This window comes from Salmo salar, chromosome 17, assembly GCF_965601325.2.
Source record: "Salmo salar chromosome 17, fSalSal1, whole genome shotgun sequence".
Taxonomy (NCBI): domain Eukaryota; kingdom Metazoa; phylum Chordata; class Actinopteri; order Salmoniformes; family Salmonidae; genus Salmo; species Salmo salar.
Window position 1 is genome coordinate 59,960,113 of NC_138307.1, and position 15,203 is coordinate 59,975,315.

At 46.7% G+C, this 15,203-nt stretch overlaps 1 protein-coding gene across 1 annotated transcript in view; it reads left to right on the forward strand.

Annotated features, from left to right (window-relative positions):
* Window positions 1–15,203, forward strand: part of LOC106576296 (FYVE, RhoGEF and PH domain-containing protein 6) — a 28,281-nt gene that overhangs the window by 2,419 nt on the left and 10,659 nt on the right. The window contains exons 2-6 of the mRNA XM_014153387.3: window positions 3,400–5,698; window positions 8,498–8,615; window positions 11,375–11,442; window positions 11,583–11,613; window positions 14,969–15,120. Coding sequence (XP_014008862.1) covers window positions 3,400–5,698; window positions 8,498–8,615; window positions 11,375–11,442; window positions 11,583–11,613; window positions 14,969–15,120 — 2,668 coding nt within the window. The remainder of the gene's footprint in view (window positions 1–3,399; window positions 5,699–8,497; window positions 8,616–11,374; window positions 11,443–11,582; window positions 11,614–14,968; window positions 15,121–15,203) is intronic.

The following is a 15,203-nucleotide window of genomic DNA, read 5'->3' on the forward strand; positions in this document are numbered from 1 at the left end:
GATTTACATCTCTTGAACGCAATCAACTTGCCAGATTTAAAAATAACCTTACTGGGAAATCACACTTTGCAATAATCTGAGCACTGCGCCCAGAAAAATACGCGTTGCGATACAGACTAGACGTCATGTTGGGGAGATCTAAAATCGAAAATACTATGTAAATAATCCATTACCTTTGATTCTCTTCATCAGATGTCACTTCCAGGTATCACAGGTCCATAACGAATGTAGTTTTGTTCAAAAAAGCTCATCATTTATGTCCAAAAATCTCCGTCTTGTTAGCACATGATCTAAGCCAGCCGGACTTCTCGTCATGAACGAGGGGAAAAAATATATTTACGTTCGTTCAAACATGTCAAACGTTGTATAGCATAAATCATTAGGGCCTTTTTTAACCAGAACATGAATAATATTCAAGGTGGACGAATGCATACTCTTTTATAACGTATTGGAACGAGGGTACCCAACATGAACTCGCGCGCCAGGTGTCTAATGGGACATCATCGTTCCATGGCTCTTGTTCGGTCAGATCTCCCTCCAGAAGACTCAAAACACTTTGTAAAGGCTGGTGACATCTAGTGGAAGCAATAGGAAGTGCCAAAATATTCCTCAGCCCCTGTGTTTTTCAATGGGATAGGTTTAAAGGTAATACAACACATCAGGTATCCACTTCCTGTCAGAAAATGTCTCAGGGTTTTGCCTGCCAAATGAGTTCTGTTATACTCACAGACACCATTCAAACAGTTTTAGAAACTTTAGAGTGTTTTCTATCCATATATAATAAGTATATGCATATTCTAGTTACTGGGTAGGATTAGTAACCAGATTAAATCGGGTACATTTTTTTTATCCAGACGTGCAAATGCTGCCCCCTAGCCCTAACAGGTTAATGCGTTTGAGCCAATCAGTTGTGTTGTGACAAGGTAGGGGTGGTATACAGAAGATATCCCTATTTGGTAAAAGACCAAGTCCATATTATGCAAGAACAGCTCAAATAAACAAAGAGAAAAAACAGTCCATCATTACTTTAAGACAGGTCAATCCGGAAAATTTCAACAACTTTGAAAGTTTCTTCAAGTGCAGTCGCAGAAACTATCAAGAACTATGATGAGACTGGCTCTCATAAGGACCGCCACAGGAAATGAGGATGCAGAGTTACCTCAGCTGCAGAGGATAAGTTCATAAGAGTTAACTGCACCTCAGATTGCATACCAAATAAATGCTTCACAGAGTTCAAGTAACAGACACATCTCAATATCAACCGTTCAGAGGAGACTATGTGAATCAGGCCTTCATGGTCGAATTGCTGCAAAGAAACCACTACTAAAGGACACCAATAAGAAGAAGAGACTTGCTTGTGCCAAGAAACACGTGCAAATGAACATTAGACCGGTGGAAATTGGTCCTTTGGTCCAGATTTGAGATTTTTGGTTCCAACCACCATGTTTTGTGAGACGCAGAGTAGGTGAATGGATGATCTCTGCATGTGTGGTTCCCACCATGAAGCATGGAGGAGGAGGTGTGATGGTCTGGGTGTGCTTTGCTGGTGACACTGTCAGTGATTTATTTAAAATTCAAGGCACACTTAACAAGCATGGCTACCACAGCATTCTGCAGTGATACACCATCCCATCTGGTTTTTGCTTAATGGGACTATCATTGGTTTTTCAACAGGACAATGACCCAAAACACACATCTAGGCTGTATAAAGGCTATTTGACCAAGGAGAGTGATGGAGTGCTACAATCACCCGACCTCAACCCAATTGAGATGGTTTGGGATGAGTTGGACCGCAGAGTGAAGAAAAAGCAGCCAACAAGTGCTCAGCATCTCTGGGAACTCCTTCAAGACTGTTGGAAAAGCGTTCCTCATGAAGCGGGTTGAGAGAATGCCAAGAGTGTGCAAAGCTGTCATCAAGGCAAAGGGTGGCTACTTTGAAGAATCTGAAATATAAAATATATTTTGATTTGTTTAATACTTTTTTGGTTACTACATGATTCCATATGTGTTATTTCATAGTTTTGATGTCTTCACTATTATTCTACATTGTAGAAAATAGTTAAAATAAAGAACATACTTTGAATGAGAAGGTGTGTCCAAACTTTTGACTGGTACTGTACATTTATAAATATAGAAAAATAAAACATGAATTTAGAAAATATGTATTTTTTGATTTGGCTAATTTTTCAATTTATTGTTGAACATTATATGCTCTACCTGCATATCAAAGTTCCAGAATAGGACCTCTGCTACTTTTAGAATTATGATCCAATTTGTAAGCATTACAAACAGAGTGAATGTGAAAATGAATTCAAAATGGTCACCCTCTGTGATTTGCTGTATGTGCATTGTTATAAGTAAAGTGCGGGCTGTAATTTCTAAGTATAAAATGGGCCATAAGTATAAAACTAGCAGAGAATATTATGTTCAACAATATATAGAAAAATGTGCCAAATCAAACATTTTATATTTTCAATATTACTGTTTATATTTTGCAATATTCATAAATGTATGTAAGAAATGTGTTGTTAAAATCAAAATACTATTCATATCACAGAGCAAGCGGTAAAGCTTCATATGACACCATCTTTTACTTTGTAACACCTACAGATCAAACACTGGCATATTAAAGGAGGCCTGGGTAAGGCCAAAATGGCTTCAATTAATGATTTATCTATTATGTTTTAACATACAAATGCCAAATATATGTCAATAAAACTGAGTGTCTCATATTCAATGCAGAGGTCTGTATTCATAATCCAGTTCTCCATTTAGTGCAGGCTCAGCCTGCCATGGGTGTGTCTGGTGCCAGCGTAGAGACACATTCACACAGTAACTGCATTACCATCAAAGTGTTTTATTAGAGGGAGATGTGATGTCGCTTAGGTTATAGTTCGTTTTTCTTGATTGTTCAGCTTTTCTCTACAGACAGAACACAGTGAACCATTACGGTTGACTGTTTTGGTCAGGCTCGTGATTGGATATATGAGTACAGGAATCATTTGGTTCTTTCATTCCTTCCCTTTCTGACCATTTGCGCCCAACCTTCCTTAGTGAGCTAAAAATCCCATTGACCTCTAGGGGTTGATTCTCTGACCCTTGCCCTGCCCTCTCTTACCCCCACCAGCTGTCTGTGTGCTGCTGCTGGCTGGTTGGTATGTGTCGATGAGGTGGTGGGGGGGTTCGAGGGATATCCAGGGCAGTGCATGCATTACAGCAGGGCAGTGGAATGCGCTCTGTTTTGCTCTTTGCCTCCAGTTTGTGCCTTTAAACAGCCATAAAGGTTAAAGGGTCACTTCTTTCTTTGCCTCCTGTGACGTGTGTGTTTTCAGCAGCCCCCCTCCCCAGCATTGTCTAATATCTACTCCTCTCTCTTCCTCCTCCTCTAATTCTCTACAGGTGTGAAGAAGCCGCCAGTGGCTCCCAAACCCAAACTCGCCCCCTTGGTGAAGCTCTCGCCTCCTCCCATCGCCCCCAAACCTGATCTTCTCCTCTCCCAGCCTTCCCAACCCTCGCCCCTTCTCACCCAACCCTCCCCTGCCGTGTTAAAGAGAGCCAAACCTGCTGTGGCGCCCAAACCATGCCTCTCCAAACCCTCCGCCCCAGCAGCCCCGGCTTCTCCCCCACCCCCCAGACCCAGAGTACCCCAAACCCCATCCCAGGAGTGCAGCGGGGCTGGGGACGACAGCCTCTCCTTCCTCAATTCCAGAAACGGGATCCTGTCGCAGCCCATCCTGCACGACTCGGACTACATCATTCCTACGTGCTCCTGCGGACTCCAGGACTGCTCCCAATGTAAACGACTAGGGAATGGGAACGTTACAGAGGTCGGGAGCGATACACTCGGCTCCTGGCCAAACAGGAATGCAACAGAAAGCACTGGAACGCTGGTAGCCAATCGGCCGGGTAAAACAGAGAACGGAGACAGTGAGAAGAGCGGAGGAGTGACCAACACCCTCCGTCTCAGGCTCAAGGACAAACCCCAGAGACAGGAGGGGCAGAGGGATGGAGAGGGGAGCAGGGATGAGGAGAAGCTTCAGGGGAACAAAGAGGAGAGACCGAGGAACCAGAAAGGACAGGAGGGTCAGCAGTATCAGACTGGGTCAGGGGACCAGTCATGTAATGTTCCTGAGGTGGCAGAGACACTTACACAGACTGAGACTAAAGCTTCGAATGCAGAACGGACATACACTGACAGCTGTAATATAGACAGCAATGAGAGCGACACAATTCCCACTCCCCTCATCCTCCCACTGGATGTCTCCCCCATTCACACCCCCCCACAGACAGTCCCTCCCACCCGCACCCCCTCTCAGACTGTTCCACCCACCCGCAGCCCCCCACAAATTTTACCACCCTCCCTCACCCCCACCCAGATGGACAGTGAGCCTGACAGCACCCCCTCCCACGCAGACAGCAGTACACAGTGTTCCAGAATACCCAGGTTACCCACTGACCTTTCGGTCCCTGCCGCCCCCAGTAAGCCCCTGCCCGTGCCGCTGCCACGTAAGCCCCGTAAGCCAGCCCTGGTAAGGCAGGACGGCCTGGAGGCCAGCACCCAGGAGGGAGAGACAAAGAACCGCACACAGGGGGGAGAGGTGGGGGAGACTGAGGGGAGTGGGGGGAGATGTCTCACCTCAGATAAGGAAGAACACACCCAGGGAGTGTATGACAGTCCCTCACCCTCCCAGGACCCTGAAGTTGAAGAGGAGCCTCACCCTGTGCCTCCACCTAGACAGAAGTCCCTCTCCCCCCGCCTCCACAGAGCCTCCCTCAACCGAAACACCTCCCACTCTCTGGACTTGCTCTCTCAGCCTGAGCTTAACGCTCTGACCTCAGAGAGAAGAGGAGGAGGGGATGAAGAGGAGGAGAAGGAAGAGGAAGTTGAGGATGGGTACGGAGACTTTGAGCGCTACCCCATCACCCGGAGCCTGCCCAAACAGATCAAGCTCAGCTGCCGCCCGCCCCCCGTCGGCATGACAATGAAGGCCAGCTCGGCGGAAGAGGGGGGGTCACCCAGGGCCCCCCCCAGGAAGCCCCAGAGACACAGCCTGCCAGCGGGTGCCCCTCCGTCCATCACCCCCCCTCCACCTCCTCCGCACCACGCCAACACCCCCATGAGGGAACTGCCTGCCACCCCACAGGAGAAACCAGCCTGGCGCTTCCCAAGGCCCTTCTTCAGCAGGCAGAGCTCCTCCAGACACAGCAGCGGCGGCCGAGGGGCCCCCCAGGGGAAAGCAGCTCTGCTGGGGGGGAAACAGAGGGCCCAGTCCTTCTCCTCGGCTGACCTGCTGGCCCGCGCCGACGGCACCAAGAGGAGCCTTTCCTTCCGGAAGCTTCTAGAGCTGCGGTTGTCTGTCAGGATGTTGCCACGGTTACTGGCCAGAAGCGGCCAGTCTCTGGATTGTACCAGCGTGGAGCCGGGCGGGGGGGGGAGGACGGTGGACCAGTCCGACGGCAGCGCGGGGGTGTCTGGCAGGGATGGAGAGGGGTCGGTAGAGTATGAGAACGTTCCTCTGTATGAGGAGATACCGGAGTACATGAACCTGCCTTTCCTCAGCGCACGGCTGGGCTGGCCACTCACACACAGTCTGGACCCAAGCACACACAGACACAGTGACTCAGACGTCTACGAGGTGCAGGATCCATACGAGAGCCACTGCGACTATAAGCGACCCCATTCCATTGACTATGAGAGGTACAGCATGTGTGTCACAGTGTGTGTGTGTGGTGTGCGCGTGAGTGTGAATTCTTTCTTCCTCTGTCTACACACACAGAGGGTCTGGGTCAGGTTTCAACGGAGTGTGTGTGTGTCATTTTGTTGTCTGATTGCATAGTGCCTCTCGTGTGTCATGGGCGACTTAGGTTTCAACGAATCCAGAGTTACAGAGCTGATCATAATCCTTTGATCATTAGTTGCCTACAGTAAATAACTGGATTATTACACCATGCTACTTATTGTTACCGTAGTGTTAATGTACCACGACAGTCATAGATGTGTCACTTTTAATGAGCTTTAATGCTTCATGAATCCGATATCCTGGAAAGAGAGACTCGAGCAATTTACAGTAAATGTTTTGATTTTGAGCCTAGAACAATGCCAAGGGTGTGTGTACTGTGTTTAGTGGTTTCTATTGTGTGTGTGTGTGTGTGTGTGTGTGTGTGTGTGTGTGTGTGTGTACTGTGTCACAGTGAGACCGAAAGTATTTTAGTATTTAGGCCAGTGTTTTTAGCCCAGGTTGTGCTTGTGTGAGAGTTAGTTTTCACTTTGCAGTCTTGGTCCCACTTTGGTGCTAAAACTATGCATTTACCATGTCGGGTACAATGTAAACTACATTGTGTGTACTATACCCGTTATTACATAGTACTTACAATGTAGACCAGCATGCTGTGTTTGTGTGAGAGTTAGCATTAGCAGGCTGTGCTTTTACGAGTGTGAGAGTTAGCATTAGCATGCTGTGCTTGTACGAGTGTGAGAGTTAGCTTCAGCGTTAGTCCTCCAGGCTGTGAATAGAGCATTGATGCGCAACAGGTTGGGCTGTTTTCCTGTGGGTTATTTTCAGTGGCCAGGGCAGGAAATGTCTGAAAATCACAGAAACGCCACACTGCACTCTGAACAGGGAAAACAAACCACCACCAACCACCAGCCCTCTCTCTCCTCCTCCCTCCCCCCTCCCTCCCTCCCTCCCCCTCCCTCCCTCCCCCTCCCTCCCTCCCTCCCTCCCTCCCCCATCCATCCCTCCCTCCCTCCCTCCCTCCCTCCATCCCTCCCTCCCTCCCTCCCACTCTCTTGCTCTCGCTTTCTCATCTCTTCCTGTTCCTCTCCCATATCTCTCCCGTTCCCTCTCTCTCTGCCATCTCTCTCCCATATCTCTCCCGTTCCCTCTCTCTCTGCCATCTCTCTCTCCCATATCTCTCCCGTTCCCTCTCTCTCTGCCATCTCTCTCTCCCATCTCTCTCCCGTTCCCTCTCTCTCTGCCATCTCTCTCTCCCATCTCTCTCCCGTTCCCTCTCTCTCTGCCATCTCTCTCTCCCATATCTCTCCCGTTCCCTCTCTCTCTGCCATCTCTCTCTCCCATCTCTCTCCCGTTCCCTCTCTCTCTGCCATCTCTCTCTCCCATCTCTCTTTCAGTTTCTCGCTCTCTCTCCTATTCTCAGTAAACCGCTTTTCGATTGACTCAACGTAATTTAATATTTTGTTACTGTATTGGACGGGAAAATATTTGCGTGTGTGGATGGGTGAATGGACTGGACACGGTCCTTGATAACAAGAGTCAGGCCTCCCAACTCACTGTAATCACATCCTCATTCAAGTGTTCTTGTGTGTGTGTGTGTGTGTGTGTGTTTACCTCATATATCAAAAGGCAGTTGTGTGCGTGCTCAGACCAGTATTTTGCTAAGCCACTCTGGGGCCATGAGACAAAGGCGGTCAGTCAGATTACAGGACGGGTATATAGAAGGGCAGGTGAAGGGAAATATTACACTCAGGAGTTCAGCAGTAAAGAGCAGTATGCAACACTTCCACATATATCTAGCTGCCCAGATCTGGTACTCCAGTTGGATAATATTAGTGTTTATCGTTCACTGTGTGATTTTATGTGTGCTTCATCGTTTGAAAGATGCTTGCATTTGTGCATGCTTGTGTGTGTGCGTGCGTGCTTGCATGCATGTGTGTATGTGTGTGCCGTTGTGGTTATTTGAAAGAGTGTGTATGTGTGTCGTGAATCTGTAGTGTTTCCCAAGCATCTGAGCCTGTTCAGTTTATGTAACTAGCCTCAGGCAGTAAACAAGAGGCGCTCTGTGCCTGACCCAGTGTGCAGGAAGTCCTGTCTATGGAGTGAGAGAGGAAGAGAAAGAGAGAGTGAAAGAATGGGAGAAAAGAGAGAAAGATGGGGGGTAGGGAAGAGAAACAGGGTATAGAGGGAAGAAGGAGAGATAAGCGTAGAGGGAAAGAGGTGTAGCTGAGAGAGAGGGCAAGGGACAGACAAAGTAGTCAAAATAAAGAGAGTGACAGTATCTTATGAGCCCTCCAGATTAGAAAGTAGACAGTACTTTGGGTTTGTTTGGTTCAACATCCAGCTGTGATAACATCTCCTGGAAAGGCTGTGAAGCCAAGATGAAAACATTAGTGGCACAAACACATGTTGCTACTTGTGCCACTCAGCAGACAGACCTGTATCAGCTGACTGAAGAGCAGGCTGGTGCCCAGCTGCCAGCAGACAAGGCTGGCTGTGGAGTCTTCATGGCAACTATGTTTACCAGAGTACAGCTGTGGACAAAGTATTGACATCCGTGTTTCAGGCTGGTGATCATCCTAGTCCCATGGCTATAGAGACATCGTGCCAATTACTGTTCCCATAAAACATTCAAAAGTCCATTCAGAAGTGTGTGTATGTGGTATGCTTGCATGGATATACTGTATGTGTAAGTGCACACACACTCTGGCTGATAACCATGAGGATAATGCGGTGACCGGGACTTCCTGTTTTGCCTGCAGGGGCTGGCATGGATTGGACGATGCTCACTCTGAGGAGGAAGTCCACAGCTCTGACGAGGATGACAACAGCTCCACCTCCAGCAAGGAGCACCTGGAGCTGTCAGAAGAAGACAGACAGGTAGCTATCTTTAATACACACACACACACACACACACACACACACACACATCCTTATGTGGTTGTTATTAACTGGTGATGGTCACACCATCTGCAACACTGGCTCAGGAGGACGCGCTCGTACCACACACACCCAGATACACAGTGGAGGTGGCGGCCTTGTCAATAAGGTTGCGGTAGGGCTCTTTAGATGTGTTTGCTCTGGTAGGTCCTTTGGCCATGCAGTGAGGCGTGAGTGATAACAGAGGGGATGTTACTGAGCCAGAGTAACGACAGCGATGACAGGTGGTATAACAGGAAGGATATTGGCAGGCGTAACACGAGTGATAACGACACTATCAGACAGGCGTCGTGGAGCCAAAATGGGTGCTGGGCACAGGGCTGTATGAAGGAAAGAAAGGCAGGCGGGGGATATCACACTGCCTGCAGGTGATGGAGCTGTCATTCTGTCTGGGGGGGGTCAGACATAGAGGGTTTAGGGGGCAGGAATAACTCTGAAACTCCTGTCTGACCCTGTGCATGATATTCTAAAACATTGTTTCTTAAAGTATGGGGTCGCGTACCTGTTAATTGTGGGTCGCGACGTAAATGTATAATTATTGCATTAATTACAGGAATTGATTTGGCCAAGTGCAGCTGCGCTCTCTGCTCAGTTTGGCAGCTGCGCGAGTGGGAGAGGTAGAGGGGGATGCCCGTGTTCTTCGAGGTTTACCGGATCTTTTTGCTGTGGTTCAAACCACTGACTTGTTATTCCCACTCGCCATCACTCACCGCTGTCATGAAATGGACTCATGCTAGCCACAAGTTCTGACTGAGCTCAATCGTCATGAAACGGATATACAGCGATGACTTTGTCTCTTTCATACAAACTTTGAGAAATAACGAGGAGAGCCCACAATGTGTTTTGTGTGGGGAAGTGCTTAGTAATGAGTCTCTCAAAACCCACAAATGTAATAAAAGGACACGTCCTGACCAAACATCCACAGCATGACGGTAAACCCAGGGAGTTCTTTCAGAACAGGGCAGAATGCTTCAGGAAACACTGCTTCCACAGTGGAAAAGTAAGTCAACTAACAAGGCATTGTTGTCATTTATTAATAACAGGTGATGATAAGCAGAAATAAGGGAGCACTATCTCTCATAGTAGTAAATGTGAGTTTATCTTTCAAACAATCCCCTGGCCTTGTAACGTTAACCAGCTAATAGCTAACGTTAGCCAAAGCCGGCTAACTAGTTACTGGTAGTGCAACCCTAAGAAACAGTACAGATGAAGATGAAAAATTCAGGCCCACTGTACGTTTTACTGTAGACATTATTGTTGAAAACAAGTCTAGGTTGGAACTGTTGCTGTTACAAGTAATACTTTTTATTCTAAACTGTTTGAAGAAAGATTATTTTGGGGGCAAACACTCACAGTTCTGGGTTGCTCATCTGCAGCAGGAAGGGGTCTCCTGCCTGACTGAGAAAGCAGTAGATGTTCTGATCCAGTTTGGCTCTACATAACTATGCAAGTCAGGGTTCTAAAGTACAGAAACAGTGTCAATGCTGAGCATGACTTCAGTGTTGCACTGTCAGAAACTGAGCCCAGAATAGACATGTTTGTTGAAAACTTCAACCAGCCACAGACCTCTCATTAGGACTGTGTGTGTGTTTTCTGGTCTACATCTGTGTGATGTGATATATCAGTTTATTCCAGTTCAGAATAAAAAAAATATGCATTTTAACAGCAACAGTTCCAACCTAGACTTTCTATCAACAATCATTTATACAGTAATATGTACAGTAGGCCAGAATTGTTTTATCTGTACTGTTACTGAGTTTTGCACGGTCAAAAAGCCTGTGTGTGTGTGTGTTCTGTTATACATCTGTGTGATGTGATCAATCTGTTTATTCCAGTTCAGAATTAAATTATTTATGTATTTTAACCGCAACAGTTCCAACCTAGACAGATATATAAGAGTGTTTTTAAAAGATTAATGGGTATTTCATTGTTGTTTTTGTCTATATTGCTTTTTTTTTTAGGCATAAGGGCAATGAAATGTACCGATGTTTATGTATAGTTGCATATGTTCCTAAGCTTGGGTCCCAGGAAAACACTGGGTCCCAGGAAAACACTGGGTCCCAGGCAGAAAAAGTTTAAGAACCCCTGCTCTAAAAGCCTGTGTCTGTAACAGACAAAAACACGCACACACAATTAGGAGCAGGAGGCCCCTTCAGTCACGCAAGGGCAAGGCCGCTGTCCAAATGAAGACCGCCTCATTTCCACCCCAGACCACTCACTATCAGACTGAAAGAGAGAGCGAGGGAGGGAGAGTGCAGAGGACAGAGAAGATAGCTGAAGTGGATAGAGAGTAGCGAGGGAAAGAGACGTGTCAAACGGCACCTCTGCTTTCGGACATAATCTCTGTTGAGTGTCTGTTTAGAAACAGCAAATGAGCAGATTATTGTGCCTATGCATGATATAGCAGGACAGTCAGATGGTGGGCTGCAGTGACCTTGTAAGTGGAAGTATGTCTGTACCGTTTAGAATATGGCTAGCCAGCTTTTTACACTACATGGACTGAATGCTGTGCTTTTCTCTGTCTATCTGTCTTTCTGTCTGACTCTCTATCTGTCTGACTCTCCTGTCTGTCTGTCTGTCTGTCTGTCTGTCTGTCTGTCTGTCTGTCTGTCTGTCTGTCTGTCTGTCTGTCTGTCTGTCTGTCTGTCTGTCTGTCTGTCTGTCTGTCTGTCTGTCTGTCTGTCTGTCTGTCGTTCCAGCAGGAGGACGAGGTGAAGAGGAAAAAGATGGTGCATATCGCCCAGGAGATCATGAGCTCTGAGAAAGTGTGAGTACCCGAGACACACACACACCCAATCAATGACTTTATCATGAGAATATACCACAGAATCTTTCCTTTTAGTTTAGCGGTGGGTGTGTTTTCTTTTGTCATGTATAATGTTTTACACCCATCTCCTCTCCCTCCAGGTTTGTGGACGTGCTGAAGCTTCTTCACATAGTAAGTATCAGTTAAGCCTCTGGGCTTTTGATGAGCACCATATCTGTGTGTTATCTGTGTGTTACCTGTGTGTTATCTGTGTGTTCAGTGGTGTTACTCAGCAAGCCTTCAGACTAGCTGAGCTGTGTTGCCTTTCTCCCCTGCCCCTGAGGCAGCAGTACTCAGCCGTGGAGTTGTCTCTGGTAGAACGGTTGTTGTTGTTCCACTTAGCAGGATCAGTAATAAACACTGAGACTCACATTTTCTAAATCATAAACGGAGCTAAGGAGTCAAGCATGTGTTGCTAGTTTCAACTTTCAAGTGGTGGCTTTATAGAGTGGAAACATAGGCTAGAGTTGTTTCATTATATTTAATTACCGGCTAGCTAGCTCACTGCTCCTGCCTGGTGGGTGGAATACCGTCCCTGCTCTGTGCCTGTTGGGGTGAAAAGTGGAGCAGGTAACCGTGACGACAGAGCTGGGTGCGTTGATGTTGGTCTCAGGGGGAGGTGACAGGTGTGTGTGGGATCTCTGATGAGTGTTGTTAACTCGCTGTGCTGGTGTTGTGGTGATTACTGGACTGGTCTGGTCTACTGGGCAGTGCTGGGCTGTGTCAGGCTGAGGTGGTCAACTGTACCAGCCAGGTCAAGCTGTCCTGGGCTCTTAAAAAGGATTTGATTTTGCAGCGGAAGATAGACTGTGTGTTGGATTTCAATGTTTTATTTATTTAAAGGAAAAATGCTTTAATACAGCCTTTATTTGTCTCGCATAGCCTAGTCTCTAAAATCTCTCTAAACCCACAATTTGTCTGAGACGGCCGCAGGGTCGACATTAGATTTCCTCTTGGGAGTGGCTTTCAGACTGCCCGAAAGGGGAATTGCAGGTACACACACACACACACACACACACACACACACACACACACACACACACACACACACACACACACACACACACACACACACACACACACACACACACACACACACACACACACACACACACTCAGGGTCAAGTGTCCCCTTGTCTCTCTGCCTTAAACAGGACCCACTATGGGATTCATTTTGAGACGGAGAGAAAGAGGGGGGAGAGGGAGACTTGAAGAGGTCAAATCACATTCTCCAGTCTCCATGGCTGCCCCTGGCCACAGAACAGCTGCTTCCTGCAGTGAGTGAGTGGGTGGAGGACCCCCAGACATATAAATGCCTCGGCTAATCCTGTGTGTGTGTGTGTTGTGTGTGTGTGTGTGTGTGTGTGTGTGTGTGTGTGTGTGTGTGTGTGTGTGTGTGTGTGTGTCTGCTGTGTTTATTTTTGTTTCACACTTAAGTCCTCCCTTATACCCTATAGGATGGTTCTCATTTGATATGTTGTGTACAATAATGTGTTTCATTATATTTTGACTTGACTTTTGACATGTTTTCTAGGGATACAGTTGAAGTGGGAAGTTTACATACACCTTAGCCAAATACATTTAAACTCAGTTTTTCACAATTCCTGACATTTAATCCTAGTAAAAATTCCCTGTCTTAGGTCAGTTAGGATCACCACTTTATTTTAAGAATGTGAAATGTCAGAATAATAGTAGAGATAATGATTTGTTTCAGCTTTTATTTCTTTCATCACATTCCCAGTGGGTCAGAAGTTTACATACACTCAGTTATTATTTGGTAGCATTGCCTTTAAATTGTTTAACTTTAGTCAAACGTTACGGGAAGCCTTCCACAAGCTTCCCACAATAAGTTGGGTGAATTTTGGCCCATTTCTCCTGACAGAGCTGGTGTAACTGAGTCAGGTTTGTAGGCCTCCTTGCTCGCACACGCTTTTTCAGTTCCGCCCACAAATTTTCTATAGGATTGAGGTCAGGGCTTTGGGATGGCCACTCTAATACCTTGACTTTGTTGTCCTTAATCCATTTTGCCACAACTTTGGAAGTATGCTTTGGGTCATTGTCCATTTGGAAGACCCATTTGTGGCAAAGCTTTAACTTCCTGACTGATGTAACCACATCATTTTCCATCCTCATGATGCCATCCAGTTTGTGAAGTGCACCAGTCCCTCCAGCAGCAAAGCATCCCCACAACATGATGCTGCCACCCCCGTGCTTCACGGTTGGGATGGTGTTCTTCGGCTTGCAAGCATCCCCCTTTTTCCTCCAAACATAACGATGGTCAGTATGGCCAAAAAGTTATATTTTTGTTTCATAAGACCAGAGGACATTTCTCAAAAAAGTACAATCTTTGTCCCCATGTCCAGTTGCAAACCGTAGTCTGGCTTTTTTATGGCGGTTTTGGAGCAGTGGCTTCTTCCGTGCTGAGCAGCCTTTCAGGTTATGTCGATATAGGACTCGTTTTGCTGTGGATACAGATACTTTTGTACCGGTTTCCACCAGAATCTTCACAAGGTCCTTTGCTGTTGTTCTGGGATTGATTTGCACTTTTCGCACCAATGTACGTTCATCTCTAGGAGACAGAACGCGTCTCCTTCCTGACCGGTATGATGGCTGCATGGTCCCATGGTGTTTATACTTGCATACTATTGTTTGTACAGATGAACGTGGTACCTTCAGGCGTTTGGAAATTGCTCCCAAGGATGAACCAGACTTGTGGCTAATTTCTTTTGATTTTCCCATGATGTCAAGCAAAGAGGCACTGAGTTTGAAGGTAGGCCTTGAAATACATCCACAGGTACACCTCCAATTAACTCAAATGATGTCAGTTAGCCTATCAGAAGCTTCCAAAGCCATGACATAATTTTCTGGAATTTTCCAAGCTGTTTAAAGGCACAGTCAACTTAGTGTATGTAAACTTCTGACCCTCTGGAATTGTGATACAGTGAATTATAAGTGAAATAATCTGTCTGTAAACAATTGTTGGAAAAATTACTTGTGTCATGCACAAAATAGATATCCTAACCGACTTGACAAAACTATAGTTTGTTAACAAGAAATTTGTGGAGTGGTTGAAAAACAAGTTTTATTGACTCCAACCTAAGTGTATGTAAACTTCTGACTTCAACGGTACATGTTTCGGTCCTTCACACTGCAGCAGTGTGTGTTTTATTGTGGGTGTGTGACCGTGTTCACCAGGACATTGGGACCATGCCCTGGTTGTCTCACCACTTCCTTCCACCTGGATGTGTGTGTTGGCTCACTGGGCAGTGTGAGAGTGCTGACTCAGTTGTGTGTGTTAGTGTATGATGCAGAGGGACACATGTTTATGAGGTGATAACCAGGTGTTCCTGTGCGGTACTGTGTAACGCCTCTCCGCCCTGCAGCTGTGTGTGTGTATGTGTGTGTTAATTAGTCTCCCACCACTCTGTTGTCGCTGTGTCAGTTCTCTTCATTCGTCTGTCAGCATTAACCCCCTCCCTCCCTGCAGGATTTCCGGGACGCAGTTGCCAAGGCGACGCGTCAGAATGGCAAGCCAGTGGTTGAAGAGCGTATTCTAACCCAGATCCTCTACTACCTGCCTCAGCTATACCAGCTCAACCGAGACCTGCTCCGGGAGCTAGAGGAGAGGGTGGCCCGCTGGTATGCACCAACACCATCATTATCAGCACCAGAGATACAAACCTCAACTGACCATGCCAAGCTGTGGACAGCTGATCTCAGAC